At 49.9% G+C, this 26,956-nt stretch overlaps 1 protein-coding gene across 1 annotated transcript; it reads right to left on the minus strand.

The window, feature by feature from the left end:
* Positions 1-1,623: 1,623 nt before the first annotated feature.
* LAPTM5 (lysosomal protein transmembrane 5) lies at positions 1,624-26,268 on the minus strand. The gene is made up of 8 exons (XM_009910618.2): positions 26,052-26,268; positions 17,579-17,672; positions 11,694-11,770; positions 10,672-10,800; positions 10,031-10,156; positions 8,486-8,581; positions 3,640-3,732; positions 1,624-2,221 (listed from the first exon to the last, which is right to left on the minus strand). Exons 1-8 carry the CDS (start codon positions 26,136-26,138, stop codon positions 2,147-2,149), a joined length of 777 nt encoding a protein of 258 aa, XP_009908920.1. The 5' UTR covers positions 26,139-26,268; the 3' UTR covers positions 1,624-2,146.
* Positions 26,269-26,956: the final 688 nt, after the last annotated feature.

Genomic DNA, 26,956 nt, shown 5'->3' on the forward strand with positions numbered 1-26,956 from the left:
CTTCTCTTCTCTTCTCTTCTCTTCTTTTCTCTTCTCTTCTCTTCTCTTCTCTTCTCTTCTCTCCTATCCTATTCCATTCCATTCCATTCCATTCCATTCCATTCCATTCCATTCCATTCCACTCCACTCCACTCCACTCCACTCCATCCTTAATGGGAATTCAATTAGAGGTGGAATTTGAACCATTTAATGATGGAAGAGGATTTTTCACACTCTTCAGTTGGATCACACCAAGGAACCTTCCATTTCTCCTAATGGTAATTTGGATAGACAGTTAATTGGGGTTTGGTCAGTCCTGGCCAGTGGAAGGCAGCCTGGTGAAGGTGTCCCAGTGCTGTCCCTGGTGATAGTGTACAACAGGAAGGAACAAGCTGGGGTGTCAGATGAAATTGTCAGGCTGGCTGTTGCAGACACCATCTTGTCCTTTGTGAGCAAGGACCCACTAGATCACATCAGCTTAGGGCCAAAGGACCATTTTTGCTAGCAATTTTTTTTCAGAAAGCAAACTATTAAGAAGACTGTGGCCAGCAGGCTGAGGGAGGTTCTCCTCCCCCCCTGCTCTGTCCTAGTGAGGCCTCATCTGGAGTTTGTGGCCAGTTCTGGGCTTCCCAGTTCAAGAGGGACAGGGAAATACCAGAGAGAGTGTAACGGAGGCTACAAGGATGATAAAGGGACTGAAACCTTTGTGTGATGAGGAAAGGCTGAGAGCCCTGGGGCTCTGTAGGCTGGAGAAGAGAAGGCTGAGAGGAGACCTGATGAATGTTTACAAATATCTGAAGAGTGGGGGTCAAGAAGAAGGGGCCAGACTCTTTCCACTGATACAACAAGGGGCAACACACAAGCTGGAACCCAGGAAGCTCCACCTCAACTTGAGGAGAAAGGTCTTTGCTGTGAGGGTGCTGGAGCCCTGGGGGAGGCTGCCCAGAGAGGTTGTGGGGTCTCCTTCTCTGGAGACTTTCAAAACCAGTCTGGATGTGCTCCTGTGTGACCTGCCCTGGGTGATGCTGCTCTGGCAGGGGTCTTGGACTGGATGATCTCCAGGTGTCCTTTCCAACTCCCACCACTCTATGACCGATCCTATTGCTTCCTTGCAGCATAGCTGGGACAGCAAGGACAGCATCCTTCAGAAACCAGGCAGCAAAGTGTTGAAGCCATTGACAGGTTATTATTTTTTTTTTCCTTTTAAAAATGTTATTATTTAATTGAAACTCCTCTTTCAAGTCACTCTAAAAGCACAAACCCCAAAGTACAGACACTCAGGCATGACATGGCAGAGCAATACAGTGACAGTTCCAGCACGTTGCACACACAACCAATCATCATTTTGAGGGTGTCAGGGAGTGATAGGCCTGGGGGGGATAGAAAAGAAATAGAAATGGGTAGATTGAGATTGGATGTGAGGAAGAAGTTCTTCCCCATGAGGGTGGTGAGAGACTGGCACAGGTTGCCCAGGGAGGTGGTGGAAGCCTCATGCCTGGAGGTGTTTTGCAGCCAGGCTGGATGTGGCTCTGAGCAACCTGCTGTAGTGTGAGGTGTTGGAACTGGATGATCCTTGAGGTCCTTTCCAATCCCTCACAATTCTATGATTCTATGATCATCAGAAGCAGACAGGATGAAGTCTGCATCATAGACATTTGAAATCTTCCTTCTTTTGCTGCTCCCTTTCCCTTAGGGTCCTGGTCAAAGGTGCTGGTTGGCAGAGCTTCAGCGCTGGGCTGTCTCAGCAGAAAGGTTCTCGCCCTTTTCCCCACATTCCACTTCCTGAATGTCTCAGCTGGTGAGTTAGATGTGAGACAGATGAGAAACAGCATCTTGCTGGCAAAAAGCAAGCCTGACAAGGGATTCAGGCCAGTGCCTACACTTCACATCAGCCAGATGGCAGAGGCCAGTGATGGGGACCTCTGAGGGGCCTGGTGCCAAGCTGATGAAAATTAGCACTGCAGCTGGGTAGTACCAAGTCGAAAGTGCCAGTGCTACCCTACAAGGCACCAACTCCAGTGGTTCACCACCACTCTCTGTAGGCTCATAAGGTGAGCTGGGTTGAAATAAGCATGATAAGGACTTCTCAGTGAGGCTGGCTATCTGGCAGCAGGGGTAGGAGGCACCAACAGCAATGCAGATGTTGTCTTCTCGCCATGAGGGCAGCTTAGATTGCTGCATAGGGTGGTGGGGATTCCTTGGAAGGCAACTCTAAGGCTTCCTCATAGGATGGCAGCACAGCCTGAAAGAGAAGACCATTAGTTATGCTCTAGGGACCACACAAAGGATTTGATCCTGGCTCTTTTTCTACCTAGTTCAAAGTAGGGTAAAAGACCCACATGGGCTGTAAGCCGTGAAGGACAGAAATCCAGGAGAGGTAGAGGTCAGCAACACTTTCTAACCACTTTGCTGCCAGTCCCACCTCCTTCTCCCAAAGCATGGCTGCAACAAATGGACCAAGGCTCTTTAATGGCCAGAAAAGAAGCCTCATTGCCCAAGCTCAGATCATTGCAGAGGGCCATGACGCAGGCACAGCAGGGCACAGGCTGCTGGCAAGACAAGGCTCATCCTATCTGCCAGCTTTCAAGGAGACAAATGCCTACACTTAGCATTCTGTAATCCTCCTCTTCTCATCCATCTATAGAGCACCTTTTGGTTTTGGAAGGGCTTCAGTATCTTTCCATTGTGTCAGAGCAGCTGGATGCTGCTCTTTAAAGAGATCACCTAGGGAGGGACACTGATATTCAGTATTTAGCAGGCTGTTAAGATGCAGTGCAATGCACCAAGTCTCTCAGACACTGACCCACTGAAAGGTGAAGGCCACCTTCATTTTAAACAAGGGGAGCACTATCATGCCTCAGAAACCAAAGTTCAGCTCAAATTAAAAGCACATCTGTGGATCAGAGAACTCAAGGGATGTGCCTGGAGCCTGAGTTTCAGGTTCCCTGCAGACTCTGTTGACTTTGAAATATTCTATACAAAAGTAGAATCATAGAATAGTTTGAGTTGGAAAAGACCTTCAAGATCATCCAGTTTCAACTCCCTTGCCACAGGCAAGGACACCTCATACCAGACCATGTTGCTCAAGGCCCCACTCAACCTGGTTCCTTCTCTGGAGACTTTCAAAGCCAACCTGGATATGTTCCTGTGGAGCCTGCCCTAGGTGATACTGCTTTGGCAGAGGGGTTGGACCTGATGATAATCTCTGGAGGTCTCTTCCAACCTCTAACATTCTGTGATTCTGAGGCTTGGAGTCTCCACAACTCTGAGCAACTTGTTCCAGGGTTTCAACACCCTCATGGGGAAGAATGTCTTCCTAATGTGTCCTCTAAATCCAGCTTCTTCCAGATTGAAGCCATTGCCCCTTGTCCTGTCACTCCATGCCTCTGGATAAAGTCCCTCCCCAGCTCTCCAGCAGCCCACTTCAACCACTGGAAGGCTGCTTAAAGGTCTCCCCAGAGCCTTCTTTTCTCCAGGCTTTATAGAAATTTAAAGGAATGTAACATAATTGGATATTGATTATCTGGAGCTGTTGGAGCACTTCTAAGGGGTTAAACTGTCTCTCAGACCATCAAAAACCCCAAAGTTAAGACCACCCTGCACCTCATCAGTCTAAACTATGCCTTCTCATGGTGTAAAACTGAAGCAGTTTTTACTCACCTTTTCAACTGCTTGTGGGTCGACTTTCACCTCCTCCCTCTTGCTGGCTTTAATATACTTAAAGCAGCTCAGGACACACTTGAACATGTAGGCCTGGAAAGGAGAAGGAGAGGGAAGTTTGCCACTGCATTGCAAGTCGACAAGAGCACTTCCATTTGGCCATCAGCCTGCTGTTCTCCTGCTTTCTTCTCTGGAGGTAAAGAAAGACCATGTGTCAGCCCCTCCTGATCCTCCACCAGAAAAGTGAGGATTCCCTCTGTGCAGCTTCCATCTGTTCAATAGGACCATCAACACCATTAAATACAAGCAAGACCTCTGAGAGCACAATGCCATCAGGTAGGAAAGGAGAGTGTGTCCTCCGTGGTAGGGTTCTGAGCAAGCTACAAAGTCTGAGTGTCTCAGAAAAGTACCTGGGGCACAACAGCCACCTCTCAGAGATCCAAGGCTCTCTGGTCAGCCAGAACTGACCTGAAAGTTCAGCTCAGCCAGCAAAATCATAGAATTGTCAGGGTTGGAAGGGACCTCAAGGATCAGCCAGTTCCAACCCCCCTGCCATGGCCAGGGACACCTCACACTACAGCAGGTTGCTCACAGCCACATCCAACCTGGCTGCAAAAACCTCCAGGCAGGAGGCTTCCACCACCTCCCTGGGCAACCTGTGCCAGTGTCTCACCACCCTCATGGGCAACAACTTCTTCCTAACATCCAATCTCAATCTACCCATTTTTGGTTTTGCTCCATTCCCCCTAATCCTATCACTACCTGACACCTTCAGAAGTCCCTCCCCAGCTTTCTTGGAGCCCCCTTCAGACACTGGAAGGCCACAATTAGGTGTGCAGGAGCTACACCTTTCTGAGGAGACCACCTTGCACCTCCCTGAGGTAGAAGAGGCAATCAAGGGAGCTTTGCTGAGAAAAATGGATTGATTGATGGATTGTGGCAGAAGAAAATAAGCCAAGGCTGTGAAACATACCATATTAAATCAATATTTTCCCTGCCCTGCAGAGCCAGGCCAAGTCGTGTGCCTCTTGTTTTTATTGGCAGAAGAGCCTCCTTTAAAAACAGTTGGCATCTGCAAAGGAACATTGGGAGTTGTACGCCCTGAGAGCAAGCCATCGAGCTTGGCTTTTCCTACAACAATGAGGGCTGTTTGCCTTGACACAAAGCCAAGACAAAGAAGGGGAACAAGGAATGAAGTATCTGAGCTGGAGGAATTCAGTCTCACAAGCAAACTCCCGGAGATGAGGAGTTAAATGCAAACTTTGGGCGCCCTCAGGGAGTACTGCAAAAAGCCTTTCCCCCTTCCAAAAGCTTCTTGAGACAGGGAGAGACCATGCAAGGCACTGAAGCCACCATATAAACTGCACAAACCTTTTACTCATCTGTGAGAGAGAGCTCAAAAAACTTAAATGGAAGTCATACAACAAAAGATTCTTTCTTTGGCTTGGTTCTGGAAGAGGCTTTTTTGTCCCCAGTGCCAACTCAGTTCCTACACCAAATTGAACAAAGTTGCCTTCAGTTAGGGCTGGTGCAAGCAGGAGCAGACTCGAGTTGAGTGTGGAAGTGCCCACAGACAATGTCGAGGCAGGCAGTGACCTGGCTAACTCAGAAGACACTGTAGGATACCCTTGTCCACACTGAACTGGAGAGGAAAAACTCCTCTTGCAGCTGTTGACATGCCAGGTGGGTGGGAAGCTTGTCCTGGAGGTCAGGAAGTGAGCTACTTCTGAAGTAATGATGTTAAAGCCCTCCTCTCATTTCCCATCAGGAATGGTTTATTCCCCTTGGTTCCTACATTCTTATCACCATGCCGGTGGAGGGGGATGGCTTTGTGACACTGAGGTGAGATAAAGATTACTTGTGGATGCACAGACAAGCAGGGGAGCCTGCTCTGGGAGCTGCGGGGTAAGCATCTCCCCTTCACTCACTCTGCCCTTTGAAAGAACTTAGACTTAACTCCAAGGAGTTGAGCAGCTGATGATCTCACCTCTGGGGCTCTACAAGGAAATGTGGCAGGGACCACACTGGTGAGGAGCTGGGAAGCTGCATGGAGAGCCTTGCGCTTTGCAGCAGGACAGGTAACGATAGGACTGGGGGGAATGGAGCACAACTAGAAATTAATAGGTTCAGATTGGTTGTTAGGAAAAAATTCTTCCCTATGAGGGTGGTGAGAGACTGGCACAGGTTGCCCAGGGAGGTGGTGGAAGCCTCATCCCTGGAGGTTTTTGCAGCCAGGCTGGATGTGGCTGTGAGCAACCTGCTGTAGTGTGAGGTGTCCCTGGTCATGGCAGGGGGGTTGGAACTGGCTGACCCTTGAGGTCCCTTCCAACCCTAACAATTCTATGAATCTGTGATTCTATGCTCCCTGCAAGGGGTGGTGTTAAAGGAGAGAAAGGAATAGAATAGAATAGAATAGAATAGAATAGAATAGAATAGAAGAATAGAATAGAATAGAATAGAATAGAATTAACCAGGTTGGAAAATACTTTTGAGATCGAGTCCAACACCATTACCCAATTACCATTCAATCAATTACCATTACCCAACACCATCTAATCAACTAAATCATGGCACCAAGCATCCCATCCAGTCTCATCTTGAACACCTCCAGTGATGGTGACTCCACCACCTCCCTGGGCAGCACATTCCAATGGCCAGTCTCTCTTTTTGTGAAGAACATCTTCCTTACATCCAGCCTAAACCTCCCCTGGTGCAGCTTGAGACTGTGTCCTCTTGTTCTGCTGATGGTTGCCTGGAGAGACAGGAACATTGCATCCCTCCCCTCAGCGTTGTCAGAGAGCTCTTCCCTGCTATAAGGATGAGCAATGCTTTGCAGGTCTCCTATGAGGTCACTGGCAGGGGATGTTTAGTGGAGCAGGTGCCCCATCTCCATCTGACAAACCCCTCTTTGGCTGAGTGATGCTGTGGTGTGGGAAGCACATAACTATTTGGGGACAGTAATTGCAAGCTGGCAGGCAAGCAGCACCAGATACACAGAAACATTTCAGTCTAGGAGCAATAAAATGCTTGTGATGGGTCATTGAGCAAGGCAAATTGTGCAGAAAGATCCTGAGCTAGTCCAACATATTTAGATAGTACCTTGGTGCAGGCATTCAGTGAATTGAAACTGATGTGCCCTAAATTGGCCAAATGGTCTTTTCGGGTCTGAAATGTTTTCTGTTGCTGCCACTTTCCTCATCAGATCTTTATCACTTGGGACAAAGCCTCTCATGAAAATGGTTTTGCTGCCCAGGGAAGAGGGGAGGGATTGTCACTAAGTTTAAAGGAGCAGGGGGGAGTGGAGGAGGGCTCCTAATGACTTGTTTGGAGGAGTTTAGCAGACCAAGGAACACTTCTGCCTGCTCATTGCTTTATTTAATGGCATCTTGGCCTGCATTAAGAATAGTGTGGCCAGCAGGAGCAGGGAAGACATTGTGCTCCTGTACTCAGCACTGGTTAGGCCACACCTTGAGTTCTGTGTCCAGTTCTGGGGCCCTCAATTTAAGGACACTGAGACTCTTGAATGTGTCCAGAGAAGGCAAGTGAGGCTGGGGAGAGGCCTAGAGCACAGCCCTGCGAGGAGAGACTGAGCTGGGGTTGCTTAGCCTGGAGAGGAGGAGGCTCAGGGCAGACCTTATTGCTCTCTACAACTCCCTGAAGGGAGGTTGTAGCCAGGAGAGGGTTGCTCTCTTCTCCCAGGCAACCAGCACCAGAACAAGAGGACACAGTCTCAAGCTGTGCCAGGGGAAGTTTAGGCTGGAGGTGAGGACAAAGTTCTTCCCAGAGAGAGTTGTTAGCCATTGGAATGTGCTGCCCAGGGAGGTGGTGGAGTCTCCATCCCTGAAGGTGTTCAAGAGGGGACTGGACGTGGCACTTAGTGCCATGGTTTGGTAGTCATGAGGTGTTGGGTGACAGGTTGGACTTGATGATCTTTGAGGTCTTTTCCAACCTTATTGATTCTATTTATCCCGCTCCCCCCCCCCCAAATCCTTGCTCCTACAAATCTCCAGCACAAGAAGTCACTGCAAGTTAAGCAGCCTGGGAGCTGACCCTGTGCAAAATTCAAATCCAGCAGTTTGCCAGGCTGCTGAGATTGCAGCTGGGTTTCAGGGTTATCTCCATTCCTACTGCTCAGCTTCTGGAAATATTCAAAGCTATTCTGAAGCCAAGTCTGCAGTGCAGTCACATGAGACACGCCACTCCACACTGCCTTGTCTGGGCACCTGGGAAGGGTCTGAAGCAAAAGTGCTTTCCAACAGAAGCAGCACCTTTTTTTGTCACTGTGACAGAATCTGCTCAAGCACCTGGAAAAAAGAATCAGGTTTTCTTAGCTGGTCTGAAACCCCTGAGTGAGAAACCTCTCCTCTGATCCACCGAAGCAAGAATAGAAAGCAGCTCGCGGTGAGGTTTCTGAGATGTAAGCAGGATTTGAACAGCTCAGGGGTTTTAATTAAATTTCAGGGTATCAGTGTGCACAGCTCCACTCCCAGCAGTCTGAGTGGAAGATCTCACCTGCTGCTTAATGACTGCATTTATTTTGGCACACAAGCACAGGAGAGTTCCCTCTGTTTCAAGCATCTTGTCCTTCTGAAGATGAATGGGCAGTGAGAGCTTTCTGGATGTAAGGGAGGTTTTTGCTTTGCAGCCCACACCTGCAGAAGCACAAACCCAGTGATGTGAACAGGAGACCTGCCTCACACATAGCTCCTGTTATGCCCAAGGAGAGCTCAATGAGGCTTTCCAGTGCCCTGGAGATTTGAGAGAGAAGCATAACCTGTTCCACCTTTTCTCCAGGCTAGAGAGATTCTTTTCATCATCCCCCCACCCCGACCCAGCAGCCATTTACCTTCAGGAAGAGGACAGCAATGAATGCAATGGTGAAGGTGATCATCACTTTGGCATATTCCTCTGTGGGTAACTTCTCCAGGGTTGGCAAAAAGCTCTGTGAAAAGAGGAAAAGAAGGTGAAGGTCTCAGCCATAAAAAAAAAAAAAAGAGGAAAAGAGGGAGAGGGTCTCAGCCATAAAGAGGAAAAGAGAGAAAGGGTCTCAGCCATAAAAAGAGGAAAAGAGAGAAAGGGTCTCAGCCATAAAAAGAGGAAAAGAGAGAGAGGGTCTCAGCCATAAAAAGAAAAGAGGGAGAGGGTCTCAGCCATAAAAAGAAGAGGGGGAGGGGGTCTCTGCCATGAAAAGAGGGAAAGGGTCTCAGCCATAAGAAGAAAAGAGGGAGAGGGTCTCAGCCATAAACTCTTGGTCCTTCTACCCAGGGTCACACAAAGTGGTGGAGATCCCAACCAGTTTCTCATCCTGCTTCTCAGAACCATAGGACAAGACCACCACCTTCTTTTGCTCATCAGAATGAGCACAGGGAATTTCCCCACACACAGCATGCCCCCTCCTCCCCACCCCCCTACTCTTTACACTCTTCTGGCAAAGATTTTCAGAGGACTATTTAAATGAGGACTCTAAGTGTGACTGTTTAATAAAGATGAAAAGTTGATGCATTTTCAATGTGTGCAGGCAGGCTCCATCCAAATCATTTTGCTCTGCAATTTGCATCCATCAGACTCTCACAAGAAAAAAAACAACCACCAACACCAAGGAGTACTGGGGAGAAACACATCCAAAGGCAAGCTGCCAGTCAAGAGCACCCTGTTGGTGGGAAGGTGTGGAAAATCCTCCTCTTTTGTCTTCACAGAGCAGCTCTGGCTGTAGCACAGGGATCAGAGAAAGTGTGCTCTGTGTTAACAGCCACTTCCTAGGAGGAAGGAAACTTCACAGCAAGAAAAATCAGCTGAGCTTGCTCAAATTGCACCCTGGGCTGCATTAAAAGGAGTGTGACCAGCAGGTCAGGAGAGGTGATTGTGCCTCTCTCCTCTGCTCTGGTGAGACCTCACAGGAAGGGCTGTGTACAGTCATGGGGCCCCTAACAAAAGAGAGACATGGACCTGGTAGGGTGGGTTCAGAGGAGGCCACAAAGATGATCAGAGGGTTAGAGCAGCTCTGCTATGGGCACAGGCTGAAAGAATAGGGCTGTTCAGCCTGGAGAAGAGAAGGCTCCAGGGATATCTTAGAGGGACCTACAGGCAGGCTGGGGAGGGACTGTTCAGAAGGGCCTATGGGGATAGGATGAGAGGCAATGGTTTGAGACTGGAGCAGGGCAGAGTCAGGTTGGACATCAAGAGCATGTTCTGCACAAAGGCTGGTGAGACATTGGGACAGGTTGCCCAGAGAGGTGGTTGAGGCTCCATCCCTGGAGATATTCAGGATCAGACTTGATGTGTCCCTGGGCAGCCTGCTTTACTTGGAGGTGTCCCTGCTGCCCTCAGGGGTGTTGGACAAGGTGACCTTTGAGTGTCCCTTCCAACCCAATGCAAGCTGTGAATCACCTACCTCCTTGTCTGAAGACTTGAGGCTGAAATAGGTAGGGACCTCCACACAAGAGCTGCAGAGAGTCAGAATACTCAGGCAGAAGTCCAGCAGCTGCAGAGCCAGGAATGGGATCTTCGAGTGTCCCTGCTGCCAGAAGGGCAAGGAACAAGCATTTGGTTACTGTTGACAAGACTGTGGCACCTGGGTAGATTTGCCATGTTTTCCACAGGGCCTGTGGCCTGCTCACACTGAGAACCTCAGTGGTTTAGTTCCCTTACACCAGCCCAAAAGAGGAGCAAACCATCTTGCTGGGCTGATTGATACAAGCCCCACAGAAGAATCCCCTCTAGCTGCAGCAGTGATCCTCTTACTTAGCAGCTGCAGCAGTGATCCTCTTAGCTTCTCTCCAGCAAACCTTTCCTTGCATGGGCACACCCAAAGGCACCTCTCCAAAGCCATGAGATGGAAAATAAAGTCAACAGGGAGATTCCCAGGCACAGGAAACTAAACAATGTCCCAGCTGCCATTACCCACTAGTCCCCCAACTACCTTGCCATGAAGAGCCATGGCCCAGGGTAGTGATCCTCCATTCCTACCCCAGGTATTGGTCTTCATTTCATAGAGAGCAGAGAAGGCTACCCCAGAAGTGAGCTGCTACCTACCACGTGGCTAAGGGAGGACACAGAAATGATTGCTGGGACTTGTATGTAGGAGCTGAACATTGTTAAGAGGCTGAGGAGGAAGTCCATGACTTGCAGAGCAAGGAAAGGGATCAGGAGACGTTCCCTCTTCTGCAAAAGAAAAGCAATGCCAGTTACTGCTGTTCTGAAGGGCAGAATGAGACCAGCTATCAACACCTGAAATCATGGCTATTGAAGGTGCTCCAAGAATAAAGACCCCCCTGGAATATCAGCATCTCATTCCATATGCTGTGGTGACAATCCATTCACAAACAATGAAGGGCATCAGCACAAACTGGAACCCAGGAAGTTCCACCTCAACAAGAGGAAAAACTTCTTTGGTGTGAGGGTGCTGGAGCCCTGCAGCAGGCTGCCCAGAGAGGTTGTGGAGTCTCTTTCTCTCCAGAACACCCATTTGGATGTGTTCCTCTGTGACCTGCCCTGGGTGCCCCTGCTCAATGATCTCCAGAGGTCTCTTCCAACCCTAACATTCTATGATTCCATTTCCCTTGGGAAGCTTCTCTGAATTCTCACTGTGCCTTTGGAACCTGATCCCATCAGAGCTGTCATTCAGCTGTCCCCAGAGTTTACCACCACAGAGAAAGCTGAGTTCCCACACCAGTGCCTGCTCATTTCTTCTCCTGAAACAGGAAACGAAGCCCCAGTGTAACAGGGGAGTTGCAGTTCCCCCTCACCCCCCAGGATCTGACTTGCAAAAGAGCAAAGAAAAGAGGCAGTAAACCAACACTTCCAGATGATAACATTTCCATTCCTTAAACCAAAAATAGCCTTGGTGGAAATGTCAGCCAGGGTTGGTAAACCTGGCAGTGAGCAGCCTTGCAGATGAGCCCAAGACTGCAAACCAGCTGCCTTCCCCCCTCATGAGAGAGCAGAGAGATTTATCTGCTGCTGTTAACACAGCTCAGCATTTTCACTGCCATCCCCTAGTCCCCTCCTCTAATGCCTCCAAACTCAGAGAGGCCTCAGCCAGCAGCAGAACATACCTTGACCACGCCGAGGAGGAGGTTGAAGCTGATGGCAAAGAGCATGATGATCAACAGGAAACTGGTGATGACATCAGCTGAAAGGAAGAAAAGAAGTTACCACAGTGCTGGAGGCTGGAGCCTGATGTCCCAGTTTAATGGTCCCTCTAAGGGGGAGTTCAGGAGTGATACCCTACAGAAAGAATTGTGTATGTGGTGCCCAGTGAGAGGACAAGAGGCAATGGGCACAAACTGCAAATGGGCCCTGGGGAGATCACACCTGGAATACTGTGTCCAGTTTGGGGCTCCCCAGGTCAGGAGAGACAGAGACCTGCTGGAGAGAGTCCAAGGGAGAGCCAGGAGGATGCTTAGGGACCTTGAGCATGGGGCCTTGTGAAGAGAGACTGAGAAACATGGGGCTCTTTTGTCTTGAGAAGACTGAGAGGGGATCTGATCAATGTCTATCAATATCTGGGGTGTGGGTGTCAAGTGGAGGGGACCAGGCTCTTTTTTGGTGCTGCACAATAATAGGACAAGGAACAACAGGTACAAGCTTGAACAGAGAAGGTTTCACCTCAACATGAGGAGAAAGTTCTTTATAGTGAGGGTGCCAGAGCCCTGGAGCAGGCTGCCCAGAGAGGTTGTGGAGTCTCCTCTGGAGACTTTCAAATCCCACCTGGATGTATTCTTGTGCAGACTACCCTAAGAGACCCTGCTCTGGCAGGGGGTGGAGTGGATGATCTCTGGAGGTCCCTTCCAACCTCTTATGTACCATGGTACTGTGATACTGTGATCTTGAACAGAAGAAGTTCCATCTAAACACGAGGAGGAACTTCTTCATGTTGAGGTGGGTAGAGCACTGGACCAGGCTGCTGAGAGAGGTGGTGGAGTCATTCAGGGGTTATTCAAAACCTGCCTGGACATTGTTCTGTGCAACCTGTGTTGGGTTCATGGTTGGATTGGGTGGTCTTTGAGGGCTTTTCCAACCAAAATGATTCTGGTGGCTCCAGTGGCAGCTCTGACTCTGCTAGCAGAGAGTGCACTTGATTTAATTCCCATGCCTTATACAAAAGATGGTTTAGCTTCCCTTACTCTCTTGTCAAGAATTAGCAACTCAAGTGAGTCTCCTCTAGAAAGGAGACTTGTTGATGAGGAATCTTCAGTCTGAGAAGGAGCTCTGGCCAGCACTTTCTTGCCTGAGAATGAGAAGCTTCTTGCTTTCTGAGGCTCGAAGGGGAAAAACCTTTGAGGAGGCTGCATCCCTCAAAGAGGCAGAAATAGCTTCTCTCAAGAGAGGGAGCAGCACCACAGGAGCTGCTGCTGCACATGGAGGTGTCAGACCTAAGGGAGTGATCAAAAGAATCCAACCCCTCCCTAACCTACATCAGGAGAACAGAGTTTTGAGGGCACAAAGCAAGGAAAGAGCTTTCACTCATGACCTGATGACACCATGAAATGAAGGCTCTGTTTACCACCAAGTAAAGAGAATTGAAACACAGAAGAGGAAGAAGTCTTAGGAAATAGTAAAGAGGAAAAAAACCAACAAACCAGAAAGGCCAAATCCAGCAAACCCAAAGAGGGCAATGGAGAAAGAGCCTCCCTGCAGAAGAGGCTGCTCACAGCTCTGCAGCTCACAAAGGTCATGGGAAGAACCTGAGCTTCAGGGCAGAAAACCAAGCCCAGAAGCAGAAGAGCAGAGACCAGGCTGTGATCAGGTGCACCAAGAACCAAAGATGAACATGAGGACAGCATAAAACTCGATACAGACCCAGAGCTCAACAAAGACCAGGCTCAGCCTTTGTAGGAGCAGCCACAAAAGGAGGCAGCCCCAGCGCCGCTGAAGCCAGCACTGCCTGAAGCCATTTCCCCTGCTCTGCCTCCCGGATCCGACCATCACAAGCTTGCCCCGGAGAGGATTCATCTCTTCAGCACGGTGCCTCCTCAGATTCAAGACAGCTGCCTTCGCCTGCCTCTTTCTACATGCTCTCATGCTCCAGCTCTCCCAGGCTCACTAATTAATTGGGCAACTTGTTGCCTCTGCGGGCTAATTGCCGGCAGAACCCAGCTGAATAATCCAAGTGGAACCTACATCAAAAAAACCCCAAACCGAACAAAAGGGACAAAAAGAAGCAAATAACAAAGAAACAAAAAGCCACAACCCTACAGACACAAAGGGGTGGGGAAACAGAAGAGAAATCAAGAGAAAACAACTTTCCAGGCCCTGGCTGCCTGCTGCTTGGTCACTGCCATGCTTTCTGCTGGCAGCTCTGTGCCAAGTGGGGGTTTAGGACCAATACTGGAGATTTGACTTCAATAAAGTGATAGGACAAGAGGAGATGGCCTGAAGCTGTGCCAGGGGAGGCTTAGGTTGGAGATGAGGAAAAATGTCTCTGCTGCAAGAGTGGTCAGGGATTGGCACAGGCTGCCCAGGGAGGTGGTGGAGTCCCCATCCCTGGAGGGGTTCAAGAAAGGTCGTGGCACTTGGGGACAGGGTTTGATGGCCCATGGTGGTGTTGGGCTGAAGGTTGGACTGGATGATCTTAGAGGGCATTTCCAACCAAAATAATTCTTTGACTCTATGAAATCTTGAGGGAGTTCTGCTTCCTTGCAAAGGACTCCTGTCTGGATATTTTCTCCCCTACTGCATCATGTGAGAAGCATTTCCCCCTAAACCTTGTTTATATTCTTGGGCCATGACTAGAGCTTTAGCATTACATATTCTGAGATGTGCTTTAAGCTGGCAGGACCTACAAATAGAGCAGCAGATGCTGAGGGCATCGAGAGAACCTCTCCCCAAACTGTCCTCCAACTCTTCCATCTGGGTTCTGAAGTCAAATTGAACTTTCTGTGCTGCTCTGCTGCGTTGCTTCCTTGCTAGCTGCTGAAAATAGAAAGGCTGCACTGTGTTTATTCCAGCCAGAATCAGCAAACACAATCTCCCAGGCAGAGCCCTTTGAAATGCTTGGGAAGAGAAGCCAAGTGGAAGTGCTGGGGATTTCATTAGAAAACGCTCCTCCTTGTGTAGGAGGCAGTGGGAGAAGGAGGGAGAGGGGGAAGACTTTGCATCGTGTGAGAAGGGGATATGGGATGGGGGGTGCGGGTGAAAACGGGGCCAATTTCACTCGGAACGGTTCTGTCCTTAAAGAAAACCCTTTGGAGTTGTGAGGAGCGTGCAGGGCTTGCTTAGAAAGCACAGGGATGGATTCATATGGAAATGAGCTGAAAAGCCCCAACAACTGTCTCAAGGCTTTGTGTCTTTGTCTTGCAAGAACATTTTACTGAGGTGTTTGAAGCAAAGTGAAAATGCTTGGCCTTGGAGCCTCTTCCTGCATAAAAAAAAGGGTGAAAAACAGCTGTCATTTTTACACAGGATCACTCAATCACAGAGTCATTTGGGCTGGAAAAGCCCTTCCAGCTCATCCAGTCCAACCATTCTCTATCTCTACCAAGGCTGGGGCTAAGCCATGGCCCTCAGCACCACATCTCTGCCTCTTGGAAACACCTCCAGGGATGGGGATTCAGAACACTTCCCTGGGCAGCCCTGTACCGGGCTTTGCAAGCCCATGACTATCCGTGGGGATCTGCAAACGTCACGCTCAGTTTTCAGCAGCTCAGATCACAGCATTCTAAACCATCAGGGGGAAAAAAAACCAACAATGTAAATATTTCCATCTATTGTCCCTGCCCAAGTTGAGGGACATCCAAACAAGACACAGGGAGACATAACAAAACCCAATCCAACGAATCAAACCCAACCCAAACAAATCAAAACCAGCCCAAATGAAAAAAAACCAAACAAAATGAATCGAAAGCAAACAACATGAATCAAAACAAGACAAGACAAGACAACAGAAAAACCCACAAACCCCCCTCCCCCAAAGGGAAGAAGACCTCAGGGTCACTCTTCCATCCTGTTCTTCAGGGTTTCATCTGTAAAATTCCAACTAGAGCTCTGCCTTGCAGAAATGGAAACCTGGATTCTCCTACCTGTGTTGTGCTGGTCCCAGCCAGCCTGGAAACAGCTGGGGTTGAGAGGGAGTTTGGTGCCTTCCATGTTGCCCTAAAGGGAAAGCTCTGCAGAGAGCATTTTCCAGAGCAGTCATGATGCACACTGGGTATTGGGTTGAGTCACAGCTGCAGAGGAACCTCTGTGCTGGAGGCTAAGCAAAGCAGCCTCTAACCCACCCAGACTGGACTCCTCTGGAAGCAATGCCCCATGTGAGAGCTGTGACCCATGCCAGCAGACTTTGCTCGGTGTCTTTTTAGCAAGACTCCCCCAAATTCCCATCTTCTGCTCCCTGTTGATTCCTTTCCTTGGTGGGTCACAGTGGTGCCCCCTAAAAGCCAGCTGAGCTCTTTGAAAAGCCAACTGTTAGCCATAGCTTCACCCAGACAGAGACTGTGCCTGCTCTGGTGCTTTCCACTGCGTCTGACTCCTACCCTGGAGACAACTTGAGAACTGCTATGGTTGGCAAAGTCTTTCACGATCATCAAGGGAGTTTGGGGGGTGCAGGAATCTGCTGCACTTGGTTTCCTCTCCCTCCACTTCCACAGATCAGTCTGTGTCTGCTGGCAGCCTGGGGAAGGACACACTGGGAAAGCAGGGAACAGGCAAGTCCATGCTGCTGTGAGCTGCATTGTTCTCTGACTGAGCCTTCTCCTTCAGGAGAGACAGGGCAGGGGAGCCTGGTTTCCATCCCTCTGCACATAGCAGAGCAGGGTTATCTCAGCTTGTGGTTTTAGACTGAGCAGTGACTAAGAGAAGGGAAAAGCACCCTGCTGCTGTTGCTTCCAAAGAGCTTCATGCAGAAGTTGTCTGGTTAAGTAATATTTGAGGTTTGGGGAGTTCTTTTCTTTTAAATGCACCCCCCCCCCCCCCCAAGATCTCTGCCAGGTCTCTGAAAGCTAAGCTGCATCCTTCCAAGCTCAGGCTGTAGGAATTCAATCAACCATGATGAATGTGATGTTTGTGGGCTAGGGACCAGCCTGGCTGCTTCTCCCAGACAATCAATGTTCTGCCAAAACCACCAAGGGTTGGGAAATTCTGGGGATGGGGAGCCAAAGGGACAGGGGAAAGGGACAAAAGCTGGTGTGGCTCTCTGAATTGCCTTCACCTGTGAGCTAGGAGACCCCTGGATGAAGAGAAGAGGATGAGTCCGTGGCATAGAGGGCAGGGTATTGGTGGCAATGTCAGGTAGCCCACATGCTCATGGGATGTAGTGTGGGGCTGTGATTTCTCCCCAGTGCCCAGGGTCACTGCTCTAGGTCCATTGAGGAGCTGGTCAGACACTTCAATGCTTCCCTGGAAAATGCCCTACCTGTGAAAGGTGTCAACAGTGTGTGTGAGGCTGAGATGAGCTACAGCTGGTGAAAGGGAAGAGCAAGGGAAACCAGGACTGTCAGATTAATGCAAAGTGAATTGCAGAGGGAATGGGAAGGCTGAAGGAGCATGAGGTACAGGAGAGCCTGGGCTGAGGGCCTGAGCCACTGAAATAAAGACAAATGCTGTGGGCACCACACTGGTCTCCAAAAAGCCAAACCAGCCATGGCCTAACCTCAAATCCAAACCTTTGGAGCCTGCACAGTCTGTGAGTCTGAGCTTTTGGCCCATATGCTCTGAATAAGTAATTGGCCATTGGAATGTGCTGCCCAGGGAGGTGGTGGAGTCCTCATCCCTGCAGCTGTTCATCAAAGGCTTGGATGTGGCACTTGGCGCCATGGTTTAGTTGTCAGGAGGTGTTAGGTATTAGGTTGGACTTGATGATCTCTGAGGTCTTTTGCAACCTGGTTGATTCTATGATTCTATGAATATCACTTTCCAGTTTTCTCTAGGGGTCAATGCAAGACCTTGGGCTCCATCTCGAATCCCAGACCCTTGCTGCTTTTCCAGCATTCCAGTGACTTACCAATTCTGTAGTAATCCTTGTCCAGGTCTTTGCAAAAGCCTTTCCCACCTGCCACCTCCAGGGAGTACTCAATCAGCAGCAGGATGCTCATAACCTAGAACAAAAGCAAAAGGCACAATTCAGGGGTCCTGGGCCAGCTTCTTATCAGCTGATCTGCTTCCAGGGAGCCATGCAATGGCCACAGCCCTAACTGCAGGATGGGTCTCCTATGGGTCTTCTATGACTGAGACAGTCAGTGAATCACAGAATTGTTAGGGATTGGAAGGGACCTCAAGGCTCAGCCAGCTCTAACCCCCCTGCCATGGGAAGGGACACCTCACACTACAGCAGGTTGCTCACATCCAGCCTGGCTGCAAAAACCTCCAGGGATGAGGCTTCCACCACCTCCCTGGGCAGCCTGTGCCACATAGAAGGAAATTTGGAGGCAAAAGTTATCAGTTTCTTGATGGCTTGGGTTTAAACTGGCTTTTTGTTTTTCTGCTGGCTTCTGAAGGAGGATGGGGAAGTGACAAAAGTTAATGAGTTCCACTGCAATGCTACTATTTTTTTTTGTGGAGCCAGAAAGCCCTGGCTTTATGTTTGGAAATTGCCTTTTGCTTTGCAATTGAGCTAAATGCAACACTGGTATTTTGCAGCACGAAGGGAAACACACAGAGAATAAAGGTTGCTCTGCAGGCCTGGTTATCCAACTTCATTGGCAAAAAAGACATCAGTTCCTTCTCTCAATGTACTGGAGATAAAAAAGAAACTAATCTCCAAATGTGCCTTTTTTCCCATTGAAGCAAAATGATTTCCTTCTTCAAGTTTCTGAGTTGAACTAGTAACCCCCGCCGCCTCCCGCCCCCAGGCTCCAGGGTCCATTCCTTCCTGAGCTGGAGCGAGGGCTAGATGTGTGGTGCTGAACTTCTGTATCCAAACAGTGATGATCTGCAGTGAAAAGAAAATAAATCAATCTCTAGCCCCTAAGCTGAGGGAAAAGCTCTGTTGGATGTGGGACACTGGGCAGTCAGGCGCTGCAGAAGGCCTCTGTAAAGCTGGAGATGTCAAACAGCAGGGCCAGGGCATTGCCCTGCAAGTGAAGCCAGGATATAGAATAGAATAGAGTAGAATAGAATAGAGTAGAATAGAATAGAATAGAATAGAGTAGAATAAAATAGAGTAGAGTAGAATAGAATAGAATAGAGTAGAATAGAACAGAATAGAGTAGAATAGAATAGAGTAGAATAAAATAGAGTAGAATAGAATAGAATAGAGTAGAATAGAATAGAATAGAATAGAATAGAATAGAATAGAATAGAATTAACCAGGTTGGAAGAGACTTTTGAAATCATCAAGTCCAACCTATCACCCAACACCACCTAATCAACTAAACCATGGCACCAAGCACCCTATCAAGTCTCCTCCTAAACACCTCCAATGATGATGACTCCACCACCTCCCTGGGCAGCACATTCCAATGGCCAATCACTGTCTCTGTGTAGAATTTCTTCCTAACCCCCAGCCTAAACCTCCCCTGGTGCAGCTTGAGACTGTGTCCTCTTGTTCTGGTGCTGGCTGCCTGGGAGAAGAGACCAACCCCCACCTGTCTCCAGGCCACAAGAGTGGCCACAAGACCCCATGCCACATCCCTGCTGGGGACAAGCCTCCCCCTGCTAGTGTGTGAGCTGTAGGCAGCTCATGCCAAGGGAACCAAACCTCCTGTGGATCTGAGGACAAGAAGTCCAAGGCCACAAGAGAGCATCAGTCCCTGCCCACACTGCTGTCAGAGCACAGAACACCTCTTGGGCTAAAGGACTCCCTGATGCCCTTTATTGCTCCTTCTGGACCTTACTGACAGTCTCAGCACCATTCTGACTGCACCAGGCCCCTCATCTTGCTCAGCACTTTCTTCCTCCTCCTCTTCTCCAGCTGTTGCTGTTCTCCCTCCTCCTTGGCATGTGTTTAGTTCCCTCTGCACTTTAAGGTTGTAGCAGGCTGGAGCAGAGCATGGGCTGCCAGGCCTGGACCTGCAGCTGCACATTCTGAGAGCAGCCTGGTGCGTGCTAAAGTGAGCTGCAGGGTGGGTGACTGGAGGAGGACCCTGCTGCCACATTCCCTGAGGATGCAGGAAGCTCTCTGACCTCTCTGCTGCTGTGCAAACAGCTGCTGCAGCTTCTCTGTCTGAGCTTTATCCCTGTCAAAGGAATCACTGAATGTTAGGGGTTGGATGGGACCTCCAGAGATCATCCGGTCCAGGCTGCCAGGGACAGGAGCCACCAACAAAAGTGCCACCAACAAGGAAGATGTTGGCATGCAGGGGGGAATGAGAGAAGCTGTTTTATCTGGACTGCTCAGCCTCTGGCTGTGAGTCATCTGAACCCCAGGCTGATGGAGAAAGCAAGTCTGTATCTGTCACCAAGATTAACACCAGCTGGGGCAGAGCTGGCTCCACAGGAGCTGCAGCAGCCTTGCACTGCAACAGCCACTTCCAGAGTGATGCAGGCAAGGAGGAACCGGCTCTGGTGTGGTCTGTGCTCATGTCTGCAAGCACACCACACCAGGCTCTGCAAGCCAAGCCAGCAGCTGCAGGAGCTGAGGCAAACCTGGTAGTGAGCAGAGGAGAGAGTATTTGGTGTCTTTTGCAAAGGCCAGATGGGATTCAGACAGAGCCCAGGCAGAGTAATGTGGAGTCAGAAGTGCTAGGGCTGACACTGCAAGCAAACAAATCGAGGAGGCATGGGAGGAAAGGCTTTGCCCTGCCCCAGGAATGGGGAAGTGTGGTTGGGAGGGATGGCCTGCAGCAGGGACAGGAACTGAACCCAGATTCTCCAACTGTCACTGTGTTAGCTGCTGAAGACACAGAAACTGGTTTCAAAACCAAATTCACCAACTCCTGTGCCATGAGCTGCAAGTGCAACTTCCAGAAGAGCTGTAGCACATCCCCCACAGCCCTTTGCTGCTGGTCTGAATGTCCACCAAGCCATGGTCTTTCCGTGGTGGGGCCTGGCACTCTGTCTCCCACCATGAGCCTTCCCTTTAAATTTGCAGTACTAGAGTACTCCAGCTGGGCTGCATCCAAAGCAGTGATAGCAGTAGGTCAGGGAGGGGATTCTGCCCCTCTGCTCAGCTCTCATGACACCCCACCTGGAGTCCTGCATCCAGTTCTGATGCCCCCAGCACAAGAAGGACCTGGAACTATTGGAGCAGGTCCAGAGGAGGACATGGAGATGATCAGAGGGCTGCAGAACCTCCACTACGGGGACAAGCTGAGGGAGCTGGGGCTGTCCAGCCTGGAAAAGAGAAGGCTCCAGCTTAAAAGGGGTCTGTTAAATGAAGGCCTGAGCCAAATGGGTGACCTGAGCCCTAAATAACCAAATAACCAATTTCATTCCTGAAAAACAAGTCAGTGAAAGCAGGACATCAAATCCCAAATACTCCTATAAAAGCTGGGCTTACAAGCAGAGCAGAGCCAGAGGCTAAACCTCAGTGTGAAGAACCATCTCTAGTATCTATCAGAGAGGGGCACAGCAGAGAAGAAGAGGCCCTGGTTTCCTTTCTGGTGGAGAAGTGAGTCACACAGCCAGACCAACTGCAGTCACACAAAAGCAGCACACATCAGATAGAAAACCCAAGCCCAGCCTGAAAGATCAGGGAGAAGATTTTAAAGGGAAAGTTGGTTTAAACTTTCCATGACTGAGCCACTGAGCTGCAGTGAGATAAAGCAGACAAGGATCTGTGGCTCTTCTCCTTGGCTCTCCATCACCAGTGCCCTGTGAGGCCCAGGCTATCTCCCCAGCACTTAGCTTTGGCTTTGGCACGCTGCTGCCTGCCCTGTGACAGTCATCTCTTTTATGCACAGAGAAAACAGACCTGCAAGGTGATGGAGCCCCTGCAGGGGGCTGCTCACCTCGACTGGAGAAGAAGGCAGAGGAAGATTGCTGTGGAGACTGCCCAGCAACTCCTTGCTGCACAGGGATAGCTGCATCCTCCCTCCAGATTCACCCTTCAGAGAATCACAGAATCATTCGGGTTGGAAAAGACCTTTTAAGATCATTGAGTCCAACCATACTCTAACTCTGCCGAGGCTGGTGCTAAACCACGTTCCTCAGCACCACATCTCTGCCTCTCTGAAACCCCTCCAGGGATGGGGATCCAACCACCTTCCTGGGCAGCCTGTGCCAGGCTTTGAGAACCCTCTCAGTGAAAAAGTTTCTTTTAATGTCCCACCAAAACCTCCCCTGGTGCCACTTCCTCTCCAGAAGAAACCAAAAGGTTCCTCTTTGAGCCAGAGAGGACTGCTCAGCCGAGCACCCAGTTCCCTTTCTTACTGCTCTGAAACAACAGGAGAGACAAGAAACTCAATTCACAGCTTGCTCAGTGTGCTGCAGTCTCCCAAAGCCTCCACCAGCCCTTCTGAATTGACAAGCTGCTTGTGATAGAATGGATGTGATGGATTGAAGCCTGAGGACAGGAGATTGAGACTGGAGATTAGGAAGAAATTCTTTCCAGTGAGGGTGGGGAGACACTGGCACAGCTTGCCCAGGGAGGCTGTGGCTGCCTCCTCCCTTGGAGGTGTTCAAGGCCAGGTTGGATGAGGCCTTGAGCAACCTGGGCTGGTTGAGAGGTGTCCCTGCTCATGGCAGGTGGGTTGGCACTGGATGGGCCAATCTACATCTCCGCTCCTCTAGCTTGGATCCATTCCCCCTAGTCCTGTCACTACCCAACACCCTAAAAAGGCCCTCACCAGCTCTGTCCCCTCCTCATTCCCCTCATCTCCTTCCCTGTTTGTCTGAGAATTCCCATGATTTATTTCAACTGCCTATGGACAGATCAGCAGTGAGACAGATCTAATTTATAGGAGGACAAGACACCACCACAAAGCCTGAGTGCTTGTCTTTGATGGCATCACCATCACCCAGCATCACTATGATTCATCACTGGGACCCACAGCAATGATTTACACTGAGCATTGATGCAGCAAATCATCCAAGGCACTGCTGAGTTATAAATGCCCTCTTCTGCTCCCCTCCCTCTGCCCAGCTGGAGCTACATGATCAAAAAGGTGGAGAAGAGGTAGGGAAAAAAATCTGGTTGCTGTTCTGTGTTGGCTCTTAAAAACCAGACAAGCTCTGAGAATCAAACTCTTTCCCAAAGGGTTCTGTGTAGAAGAAATCCACTGAGGTAATAGAGTAGGTACAGGCACAGAATCACACAATGGTCAGGGCTGGAAGGGACCTTCAAAGATTATCCAGCCCAACCCCCCTGCCACAGAAGGCACAGAGGTACCTGCAGGCTCTGGTGGTATTCCACCCCCCATGGCAGGGGGGTTGGAACTGGCTGATCCTTGAGGTCCCTTCCAACCCTGACAATTCTGTGATTCTATGATTTCACATGGTCACAGAATCACAGAAATATTTAGGCTGCTAAAGACCTTTAAGATCCCCAAGTCCACTCCTGTGTTCCTCAGCACCACATTTGCACAGCTTTGAAACCCCTCCAGGGATGGAGACTCCAGCACTGCCCTGAGCAGTTTGTTCCAGGACTTGACAACCCTTCTGGGAAAGAAATTGCTCCTCATGTCCAACCTAAACCTCCCCTGGTGCAATTTGAGGCCATTTCCTCTCATCCTTTCACTTGCTACTTGGGAGAACAGCCCAACCCTCACCTTGCAGTGGGAATGAAGCTCTCCCTGTCAGTCAGCAGCACCAAAAGGTGATGTCTCTCTCTCTCTCTCCCCCACCACACACCAGTGCCAATCAGGGATGTGTTGTTTGTGGCACCACTGTGAAAGGCTTCTGAGAAAAATGAACCTCAGTTCAAAGCCTTTGCTGACTTCTGAGAAAGACAAAAGAGGCTTTTTTTTTGGGGGGTGGGGGGGGAGAAGTATGATTCACTCTCCCAGCTAGAGGAAAAAATAATAATCTCTTTTCTGTACATCTGTTTCACCACTGATAAGAGCCAGCTCATGTGACATGCTGTGCCCCCAGCTCTCTGCAGAAAATGTCTTGTGGCTCTCTGCCTGGTGTTTGCCACCCTTGCACAGGCCTTTGTTTTTTGCCAGCTCCTCTTTAGGTCCTGGCTCCTCTTCAAATCTCAGGGAGGGACTTTGTAGGCTGTCAGGGAGTGACAGGACTGGGAGGGATGGAGCACAACTAGAAGAGGGAAAATTCAGACTGGATGTTAGGAAGAAGTTGTTCCCCATGAGGGTGGTGAGAGACTGGCACAGGTTGCCCAGGGAGGTGGTGGAAGCCTCCTGCCTGGAGGTTTTTGCAGCCAGGCTGGATGTGGCTGTGAGCAACCTGCTGTAGTGTAAGGTGTCCCTGGCCATGGCAGGGGGCTTGGAACTGAATGCTCCTTGAGTTCCCTTCCAACCCTAACAATTCTGTGATTCTATTCTTCCTACCAGGGCCTCATTTCTAAGCAGTCTGTGGCCATCCTTCTTGGATGCCTGCAGGTGTAATTGGTTGTCAGAAGTTGCTTGAGTTCTGCTGCAAACTCTCAGCTTGGATATGCTTCAATTTTGAATTACTTCTTTTCTTTTTTTTCCTGTCTAGGGGTTAAAAGAATTCACAAGAAAGAGAGAGTTTTCTGCTTCTTTAAAGCAGTGAGATTATAACCTTTGAACTTGGGGCAAAACTCTTTGAGGTCTCTTCAAACCTTGGTGGTACTGTGAAAAAAGGAGTAGCCTGCTCAGGGTATCATCTAGATGGTCAAAAACAGAAGGGAAAAGGGGGAAAAAAAAAGCTAGAAAATGGCATAATTCCTTTAACCAACCCCAGAATGGTTTTGAGGTCCTCAAATGAGTGAAATATGGCATGGAAATGCCACTACAGCACCTGGCTCTCAAGTAGTGCCAGGGGAAAGATGTTGCCAGTTGCAGTGCGTGAACCTTCTCTCCCAGAGGAGAGGTTCAGGTTGGATGTTAGGAAAGTTTTCTTCCCAGCAAGGGTTCTCAGGCACTGGAATGTGCTGCCCAGGGAGGTGGTGGAGTCAGCATCCCTGGAGGCGCTGAAAAGAGGCAGAGATGTGGTGCTGAGGGACGCGGTTTTGTGGTAGTGGCTTAGCAACAGATTGGGAGCTCTGGGCGAGTGGTTGGACTGGATGACCTCAGAGGTCTCTTCCAACCTCAGCAGATTTCTGGTTGGGTTATACAGAGTAGATTCAAGTTTCTCTGCTGTCCTGCTCTGGGCTGGCACAGGAGGGGCACAGGGAGGTACAGAGGTGCTGGGCTGTGCCCAAGAGCAGCCACTCCTCTCACTCATTGCCTCTCCCAACCCATGGTGCTGCTGACTGCTGGGTGCTTTCTCTTTACTTCCCCAGCCAAGAAGGTATCTAAGCTGATCTCCAGACTGCCTTGCCTTTCACTCCTGAGTTGAATCCTCCACAATGTATGCAGGCATGACCTGATGGAAGTCAAACCCTTTAAGCCATGCCCTGCTCTCTTGGCTTTGTGTGAGGGAGTATTTTGTGTGCAGTAGGGATTTGCTCAGGCAGCTTGGATTGCTCCTGCTGCTCCAGGAAAGCAGGCTGGTGCTGCAGGAGGACCATGGCAAACCTTTCCCGTGGCACAGCTGCCATCCTCAGCATGTATTTGCAGGTGGCAGCTCCTCTCACTTCACTTCTATGCCAGGAGCAGGTTGAGAGCCCCCATTAACCGTTATCACCCTGCAGGCTCCCAACCCGTGACTGTGCACACTCAGTGCCACGGATGGGAGGGTTTCAAATGCCTCTGCCATGCAAGAAACCACATCCTCACAGTGACCTAAAGGCAGCTGAAAGCACCTCTGTACAACCTGATGGCATGGAAGAAACATCCCTCCAGGCTCTGCCACCTCTGCTCGCTGCCATCTGTGCCCACCCCTGAGCAGTGACCCCAGCTGCATGGCAGCTGACCACAACCACTGAGCCTAACAGAAACCAGAACACTGCATCTAGTGTCCAGCTGGGTGCAGAAGGAGAAACAAGGCAGCTTTGCCCACCCACCCTTTGCTCTCCTGGAGCTCAGGTGCCTCTTTCCTCCAGTGACCCACAGTTCTCCCACAGTTTCCACTGCCAGTGTGTTGCCTGGTTCCTAACCAGCAGGTCCAGGTAGCTCTGCTGAGCCCTGTCCAAGCTACAGAGTTCTGCACTGGTAAAAGCTCCTGCACTAAGCTGCAGAGGGAAAACAGGAAGCAGAGTGAATGTCCATGAGGTTCAGTTGGCAAAACCAGGGGAAAAAAATAGTTAAAAACCCCTCTCAGTACAATAAATTTCTTCCTGCCTGCCCCCTCTCCCTTGTCCCCCATCTCCCTCCCTTCTTCCTCTGCCACCTTCTCCTCTTTTCCCCATCTCTCTCTTCTCCATCTCTCTTACATCACTGGATTGTCCCTTTTGGGAACACAAAGAAGCCACCAGTCAGGACACCTTCTGACCAGCACCGACGACCCCTTTTGCAAACCTCCTCCACTTCCCTCGGCTCCCTCTCCCTGTCCCCGCTTCCAATCCTGGCACTTACCATGTGGAAGATCCCTAAAGCAATAGTGGCTGTCTTGAGGTTGAAGAAGCAACACCTGGGGGGCTCGGTGGGGGCCTGGGCAGTCATTTTTCTGCTCCCCCTGCACCGCCTGGAGTTAAGGAGGTCGAGTTTGCAGCAGCAACCGCCCCACTGCAGAGCCAAGCGAGCAGTGCAGCTCCACTTCCTTCCTGGTCTCTAAATGTGTTAAGTCATCTACAAAGTCACATGAGGTCTTTGATTTCTCAATAATAAAGCTAGGAAAGGGAGGGAAAAAAGATTGTGGTGCTTTTCTTAGAGATCTTTAACTGCTTGCACATCCCAGATGGAGAATGCCAAGCACAAGGGCTGCTGCTGTGGGCAGGTGGTGGCCAGCAAATGACGGGTGCTGGGAGAGAGAAGGATCTGAAGCAGGGTGCTGCTTTGTCCTACACACACACACACACACACAAAGTCATCAGAAACACAAGCAGGGGGCCAAGAATTTCACCTTTCACTTGCTCTGCTGTTTTTGCAGCGAAGCAGCCAAGTTCCTCAGTTTGAAGCAGCTTGCTCCTTGCCAGCAAAGTCACCCTGCCTTTGGAAGTGCCTCTGGGAGCTGATGCTTCAGCAGCCCTGGGCTCTGGGACCAGAGGGATGGAGGGAAGTCAAAGGGTCAGGGTTGTTGGCTGAGAGATCTGCATATTTGCTCCAAGTTGCTGGGACAGCTGATGGGATTCATATTAGAGAGCTTCTGGAGAGGAGAAGCAGCAGAGATATCTGAACCTGGTGACTGAGCCACTGTGCAGGACCCCAGATGATCTGCTCCTGCCTGAACTTAGGACATTGTGCTCTTCAGACACTGGCACAGGTTGCCCAGGAAGGTTTTGGAGGTGTTCAGGGCCAGGCTGGATGAGGCCTTGAGCAAC

This window comes from Dryobates pubescens, chromosome 20 (assembly GCF_014839835.1).
Source record: "Dryobates pubescens isolate bDryPub1 chromosome 20, bDryPub1.pri, whole genome shotgun sequence".
Lineage (NCBI taxonomy): Eukaryota > Metazoa > Chordata > Aves > Piciformes > Picidae > Dryobates > Dryobates pubescens.